The 7,693-nt window shown below is 63.2% G+C and overlaps 1 protein-coding gene across 2 annotated transcripts in view; it reads left to right on the forward strand.

Moving 5' to 3' along the window:
- Positions 1 to 7,693, forward strand: part of RIMBP2 (RIMS binding protein 2) — a 140,030-nt gene that overhangs the window by 98,491 nt on the left and 33,846 nt on the right. For both annotated transcript variants that reach the window (XM_039879221.1, XM_039879222.1), the window contains exon 5: positions 490 to 540. In XM_039879221.1, the coding sequence (XP_039735155.1) occupies positions 490 to 540 (51 nt within the window). The remainder of the gene's footprint in view (positions 1 to 489; positions 541 to 7,693) is intronic.

Consider the following 7,693-nt stretch of genomic DNA (forward strand, 5'->3'; position numbering starts at 1 on the left):
CTTTAGAGGCTCAGGACCCATCGCGTCCTCTCCTAGGGCCCATGAGATCTCGGCTGACCTTCAGCTCCTTGGGGGTCAAGTTCGCAGGACCGTGTTCTGTTTCTTGAGTGGTTAAGGACAGTCGGGGACATGACGGTGCTTCCCGAGGCTTCGGGATAGTTGCCCTGTCGTTCTGGGTTCATCCACCTCAAGCGTGTGACCTCGTCTCAGGACAGTACCAGGACGTCCCCCCGACCTGCCGCCCAGTGCCACCAGCCCACCCGCTCTCTGTAGCCCAGGGCGCACATCCCGATTTGTGCAGACTCAAACCCAGCCGAAATCCAGTCTGTCTCGCCCAATGAGGCAGAAAAATGAGAACTGACCCAGACCCTTAGAGCCTGAGGCTTGTTAGGGGGGAAAGTCCGCGGCCCAGTCCCCGTTAATTCAGGCGTTAATCCCATTCTCTTTTCCCCTTCAGCATTCACTTTTGTCTTTTTTGTCGTCATAAAGGCTCAGCTTGAAGCCAAGAGGGAGCACGAGGGCGCCGTGCAGCTGCTAGAGGTAAGCGCGAGGCCGGGCTGCGCGGCGGGGCCGGCGGGAAACCCCAGCTGCTGCTGGCTGCGTGCCGCGGGTACAGGTCACTCGTGGTGGCCACGCTTCCTCGACACCGTCTGCACACGCAGCCTGTGCAGGGCGCCTCGCCTCCCTGTCTCCCACGGGAGGGGCTGGGGCCGAGGCCAGGGAGGGAGAGCGGTCTCCCCCACACCGCCGCACCAGGGCATTGGGTCCGGGCGTGGGCCTCTCGCCTCCGCGGGCTCCTTCGGGTGGAACGCGGCAGGACGGCCTCGCGCGGGAGCCAGCTGGGTTCCGCGAGGTCCCTGGCTCTCCAGCCGTGCCCCTCATGGCGGCGAGACGGCTGCGGCTGCTCCAGACTCCTGTCCAGCCAGGCTCCAGTCCAGTGGCAAGGGGCCTGTGTGTGGGAGAAGGTGGGGGTGCACCACCCCCGAGGGTGTCCTGCCATCACGCGAATTATGCAGGGTAAAATTCGAAGGGACAGAGAGGACCCTGAGGGAGCACTGGCCGTTGGTGCCTGGGGAGACGTTTGCAGGATCAGAAGGGTGACCCAGGAATCAGCAGTGAGGGCCGTCACAGGCATCGCCAGGGCACTGTCCCCAGCGACCGTGGCAGGTGGCCCTCCTCAGCCACCAGAGGCTTTTCTCACCGGCCCTGATGGGGCTTGGCAGGGAATTGGCGCCGAGTCCACCAGCACTAGTGCTGCGTCGGGAGTGCGTGGCCACCTCTCTGTCCCGGCTTGTGGCCTGACGCCTCCTTGGGAGTGCGTGGACGGGCAGGTCTGGACAGACCTCGTGGGCTCATCGGAGGCCTTTGCTGTCCGTGTGCTTCATGTGTAATAAATGGGTCACGGTGAGCAGGCCCGGCCTTCCATCTGCCGGAGACGGCGGTCACGCAGCCCTGGCCCCGAGGTTGCAGGCCCGGCCGCAGAGGGTGGTAGCAGAAGCACGTGCTGGCCCCACGTAGCCTCCTCCACGGGGTTCGCTCCATCAGGGGCCACGGGGGCCGTCCTGGGCCTGCCACCTCCAGCTGCGGGCGCAGCGCCCTCTGTAAGACCCGTTCCCAGGAAACAGGACGTTTGTGCCTCTTACGTCGCCTTTTAAGATCTGTCCCTCCCTCAGGAAGAGGTTCCATCAGCATCGTCACGTGTTCAAACTGGTTTTTTGAAAGCGTCCATTAGCTAATGAAGATCTGGGAGTTGAGTGATGAATGGCAGGAGGGGAAACGCGGCCTGGAGGGTGGACGCGGACGCTGTAGACATCACGGGTCCCCCCGCCTGCGTCCCCTGCCACACTTGAATCTCCTGGCATCATCTCCTGGCTGCAAGCGTGGCTGCTTTTTTGCAGTCATCCTCGGCCCGTTGCTTTGATGGTCTGTGTTGTTTTAATTCGCCTTCTGAGCTGCCGCTGTGACAGTCCCGCTGAGGTCACGTCACTGGTGCTGGTGGCAGTGCGTGCCTTGATTGTGGGAACGGCCATGACACGCTTTGGTTTGAAAGGGACAGGCGTGCGATGTGCTGAGAATCGTGTCTTCTTCTGTCCACACGCATTTCTGTGATTGTCTCGCTGCTTCCCCCAGAGCGCCCTGGACAGCATGCAGGTATTTTAGGCGACAGTGCTCCCCCCCGTGTGCTTAGTGCCGCCTCCCCGGCTTGGAGCAGCCTCGCTCCCTGGGCCTGCTCAGCTCCTCTTCTTCTCGTAGGGGTGGTCAGGGCCGGGGGCCCTGGGGGGAAGGGCTCTGTCGGGCCTTGGGACACTAGGCTCTAGTCTCAATGTCGAGCAGGCCCAGCGAACCTGGTTTCCCGTTTTCTGCTGAGGCTGTAACTTTCAGGCTGGGAGAACAGTTCTGGGAAGTCAGATGACCACGGGGGGAGGAATTGTTCGCCCCGGGCCGGCTACGTTGGGGGCAGCCCGGCCGACGGCCCCGAATCGGGCCGCTCATCAGAACCCAGAGCTGGCGCCTGAACGCTGCACCTGTGTGTCTGCGTCTGTGTGGAAAACGGGCGGCGTGGCGGCCCCATCAGAAGCAGCATGTGTCACCTCGGCTCGCGGGTCATTGGCCGGAAGGTGACACGGCCGGCTTCAGTGCAGAAGGGGGAGGTGCCGTCTCCCCGGCCCCACGGTGTTTTGTCTGCCTCGTCTGAGTTCTGGGATCCGCACAAGACAATGCAGTGTGACAGTTGAGTGTGAGGACATTAGCCAAGTTGAGAATCGGAGAAGCGGATGCGCAGATTCATCCCTCACCGACGTTGTGCATTCTCTGTTCCTTGGGGGCGCCCTTCCTCCGGGGGCTGTGGTCTTTGCCCCCACCCCTGGGAATAGCCTTAGCGAGCCAAGCCCACGAGTCTCGGCTGGGAGAGGAGGTGGCGGGGGACGAGGACAGCCCCTGTGTTCCCATATTTAGGACTTTGGCCACCCCAGACGAACTGCCACCCCTCCTCTGCCTCCATTGGCACCCGAGGGTGACAGCCACCGCCGGCGGGCAGCACGGGAGTCCCGGCCGCAGCCAGGAACAGCACCTGTCTGTGCGCATGGTGCCCGGTGGGATGCACATCCGCACAGAAACAGGAAGCCCCCGCCCGGTGCCCGGCAGCCGGAGCCACCGTGTTTGCTCGGGCAGGTTGATGGCTGCGCCAGGCACACGAGCCGGGGTGCACATGTAGCACCCGCATGCCTTAATGGGGCGAATCCACACACACTGCAGGGTGCAAAGCGTTCCCTAGATGGAGCACTCCACCCTCTAGAGCCTCCCCTCGGTCACCAATCAGTGACGTTCAGTATCACGTGGCATTGTCCTGTGAAGATCCTGGAACGCAGAGCCTGCTCGGAGGGGGTTGTGGTCTGTGTGTGTGATAACCGCGGGCAGCAGCCAGAGTGGGCGGGCGTCACACGGGCAGTGGCAGGGGCTCCTTGTTCGAGGTCGCCTGAGGCAATACTGAGGGCACTTCGGTGTCCCTCGCTGACGGTAAGAAGCAGGGGTGCTAATGTGCTCACGTGGGCTCCAATCAGCTGCCGTCCCATTTCTGAAAACCTGCCTGGTCAGCCCAGTGTGACGTAGCTTGGGTGGATGGGGCACAGCTCGCGTCCCTGTGCGACATCCCTGCCGAGCCTCTGCCCGCAGAGGGCAATGGAGCCCCTCCACACCCCGCACCCGTCAGGGCCTGTGCTCCCGGTTTGTGCTCAGGTTCTGGAAGGCACGCCACACCCCACTTTATAAATGAGGGAAGTGGGGCCCGCTGAGGTCATGTGGCTTGCCTGTCGGTCCCCTGAATGAGGGTGGGGTGGGCCTAGCTCAGAGCCTGAAGCCAGAGACCTTGATCTGTTCCGCCACCCACGGGGTGTGTGCCCGTGGCCTTCAGCCCGCCGTGGCCTCATCTCCCTTGCTGTGTGGTGGGCTCACGCCAGCTCGACCCCGCTGAGTCTCTGGCCTGCGGGGACGATGCAGGCCGCCCCTGGCAGGGCCTAACGCACAGTAGGTCCTCAGCAAGTGGTAAATAGCTTCGCAATCCTCCTTTACACACAGAGGCGAGTTGCTCCTGCAGCGGGGACCCAGTCGGGGTTCGCTGTTCTGGAGCCATCAGTCACAGTGGCCCTGTCCTCCAGCTGTCCTGGTTCGGACAGTGGTCACAGGGCCCGGCACCCATTCACCGGCCTCCCTGGGTGAAGCCAGGAGTGGGAGGGGAAACTGGCCGAGGAACCTGGAACGCTGGCATCACGTGTCTGGAGCGTTTTCCTCCGTTTTTATAAATCGCCACGTCCAGACCTGCACGTCTGCCCGGTTTCTTCCGATTATGGTTCACTCGCCTAATGATGGCGCCGTCTGTCCCCGGGCGGTCCGGGCGCACAGCGTCTGAGCGGCACCCTTCACTCGGTGCAGTAGGTGGCTGGTGGCCGCACTGGCAGAGGTGGGGCCAGGGAAGCAGGGCTGGGGACCTGGGGCGGCTGGGTCACGTCACACGGGCCTCGTTCCGCCTGCCCGCCTCACCCCACAGCCAGGGGGCCTGGAATGGAAACTGACGTCCAGACACGCCGGCCCGCAGAGCGGCGGGCTGCCCATCTCTCTGCACCGATCAGAAGCAGTTCCTGCCACTAGTGACACAGGGGCCACTGGAGACACCTCCCCCAGCAGCCGTCCGCGCCAGCCACGCACGCCTCCTGCAGCTGCCGGCCGGCCGGGCCTGTCCCCCTGGAGCTCCTGCAGGACTGCCTCGCTCCTGGGGGGTGCACAGCAGAGAGCCTCGAGGGGGCCTCACCCGTGAGGCGCTGCAGCTTACGGGCCCTGCTCCCGCCTCGTTCTGACCCTCCCTGACGCGGGGAGGGCAGGCGTCCGTAGCTGCCTGGGGTCTGAGGGCTGCGTCCTGCCACCCTGAAGCCCGGAAGGGACACTGGAGTGGATGAGAGTGCACACTCCGTGACAATAAGGTTGTAACGAAAGCACGTCTCTGGCCACATTGTCCCCATGTGAAGCAGGCACAGGACGGTGCCTCAGCAAGGTCCCCCACCAGCTCCCACAGAAGGCTTTCCCGGGAAGCATGTCACCTTGCCAGGGCCTGGCTCTGCTGGCCTCGGACAACGAGTCTGTGTCTGGACGCAGAACCATTTGGGGACCTGGCCAGGGGTGCCATCCGCACAAGCACACGGGGCGGCACGGAGGCATTGGAGGCCGTCGGCATGTTCAGTGCCTCACGTGTCCCCCGTGAATGCCCTTTTCTCGTGTCCGTCAGCTTGCGGGACGCTGATCGCTTGACCAGTTGCTTTTGCTCCCAGCCCTGCCAGTGCGTGTGCCCGGGGTGCTGGCGGGGATGCGGGCGGCGGGCGTGTGGGGGCAGCCGCCGCGGGAGCGCGGCTGCCATGGCCACCCCCGGGGCGGGACTCCCAGTCACAGCCGCCGACCGCCCTGAAGCAGAAGTGCCCTCCCTGCGGCACTGCCCTCCACCCGGAAAGGTCATCAGTTCCGCTCCTGACGCCCGGGCCCCAGATGCCGAGGGAGCGTCCTGTGTGCCAGGACTGCTGTGGGTGCAGCCAGAAGCCACCCCGGGGCCGCAAGGCCCACTGCCAGGACGCCACCCCGTGTCCACGTACAGCAGAATCACGGAACTGCGGCCACAGGCCATGCCCATCTTCAGCTGGGCTTTGCCAGGATGTTAATAAGCCTTTGAAAGACTTGCAAAGTTTGAAGATTGGGACGTTTTGCGTCAGAATGAAGATTTATTGCTTCTCTCGGAAGAACGGAAATTCCCTGCGGGTTTGACCCAGGCGGAGAAGTCACAGACCCCCGTTCTCTGTGTTCCCCACTTCCCTACAAGTTTGCCCTCTGCCCTCTCCCTTCTGTCATCCCCATTGGCCCCTGGGGACGTCCAGCCCCACAATGGTCTGACGTTAGCTCTGCCCCACCGGCTCCCAGACCCACCCTTGTTTCTACAGGCTCGTCCTGAGCCAGCTGCCGGGGGATGGCCTGTCACATTCCCCATCAGCGACAGGCCCCCCAAACAAACAAAGGCTCCTGGAAGAAGGGGTGACTGAGGGAGGCTGCAGAAACCTCAGGCTCTGGGTTCTGCCAGCAGTGGGTACCCAGGGGACTGCGTTCGCAGTGGCTTGTGGTAGGTGCTGCCATCCCACCACTCTGCCTGAGCCCAGCTCCCTGGTTATGCCTGAGACCCCGCAGGGCTGCCTGGACCCCCTCTTCTGCTCCCCCGCCCTCCCCATCAGATCAAGTTGCAAGGCCCCGTCCTGTGGGCCTTGGACTTAGATGTGCATCAGACCCGGACCTCGGCTCAGGCCGACCGACACCGACGCCCCCGCACCCACCTGTGCCCGGGCGCCCACCTCCTGGGGTGGGGACCGCGGTGCGGCCAGGCTCATTCAGCTTTTTAGAAGCAGAATCCCGCTGAGGTCTTTTTTAATGAATCGAAGAAATTAATCACAGGTTTGGGATCTGTTAGGTTTATTTTTAGAAACCTGCGGTCTCAGACATAAATAGCACTATATTCTGAACTAGGGAGCCAAGAAGCTTCATACTGGTGTTGGAGGCGGGGAGGGGGTCTGAGGGTCATTTGTTACAGCCCCCCACTCAAGCCTGTATCAAACCGAGCTTCTGCCGAGCACCAACTTGGTGCCAACTCTCCTCCAGGTGCTGGGGACACAGCGGGCAAGAAGCAGGCAGATTCCTGCCCTGGCGGAGCTGGCATTTCAGTGGGAGAATGCTGACGGCTCACTCGTCTCTAGCTCAGTGAACGTGGTGTTCCGCGTGTCATGGCTTCAGGAGCAGAGACGAGGCGGGACTTCCATGCAGACGCGGCGAGCCGCTGCCGCGAGGAACTCAGGGCGTCTATCAGGGTCCCTCTTTTTGATGATCCAGGAGATGTTTATTGAGCACCTACTATGCGCCAATTCTGTGCAAAGCACTGAGGACGTATCGGAGCCAGGAGGCAAAGTCTCGAGCTAACCGGCAAGTCACAGAGACAGACGAGAAATGATCAGGGGACTAATGAACCGGGGTGTGGGGGCAGTGAGCACCCTGAAGAGAGCACTGCAGGGCGAGGAGGCAGAGCAGACCTTCAGGTGCCCCTCCGTGGCATGGGCGCCCACCGGGCACAAAGCCTCACTTCGGCAGCGGGACAGGAAGTGCCGTCCGCGATGTCCAGGGACCCGGGGCAGGAGCAGGGCAGGAGCCGGGGCAGGAGCCAGAGAAGACGGGGAGCTGCCGGGCCACCCCTTCTCTGACACGAGCCCCTGAGGGAGACGCCACCCTCCCTGGCCTCCAGGATGTCTCCAGGTGTCTGTGAAGAGCAGCCGCGTCGCCAGCCAAACCCCGCAAACAGCTTCCCCTCTACTGCTAAGCCGTGTCCTCTGGGGCTCTGTGACTGCGAGGAAGGCGCATCGGTGGGTTAGCGTGCGAGCGTCCCCGAGTCTGGGCCGTGCCACCGCCTCACGCTCCAGATTCCAAACCGCTGCAGAGGGCGTGCCAACCGCAAAGTGCCCGGGCTGCACGCGGAGCCCAGAGCAATCTGCGGCTGGCGGGGTCTGAGCGCTGGCTGAGTTTCTGGGCACCTGTGTTTTCCCACGCTCGCCTGGAAGGGAACTTGGCCAACAGCCAGGCTGTGTGGGAGGCTTGGTGCTACCCGGCGCTGATCCGTGTGGAG

The sequence above is a fragment of the Pteropus medius genome, unplaced genomic scaffold (assembly GCF_902729225.1).
Source record: "Pteropus medius unplaced genomic scaffold, Ma_sr-lr_union100, whole genome shotgun sequence".
Taxonomy (NCBI): Eukaryota; Metazoa; Chordata; class Mammalia; order Chiroptera; family Pteropodidae; genus Pteropus; species Pteropus medius.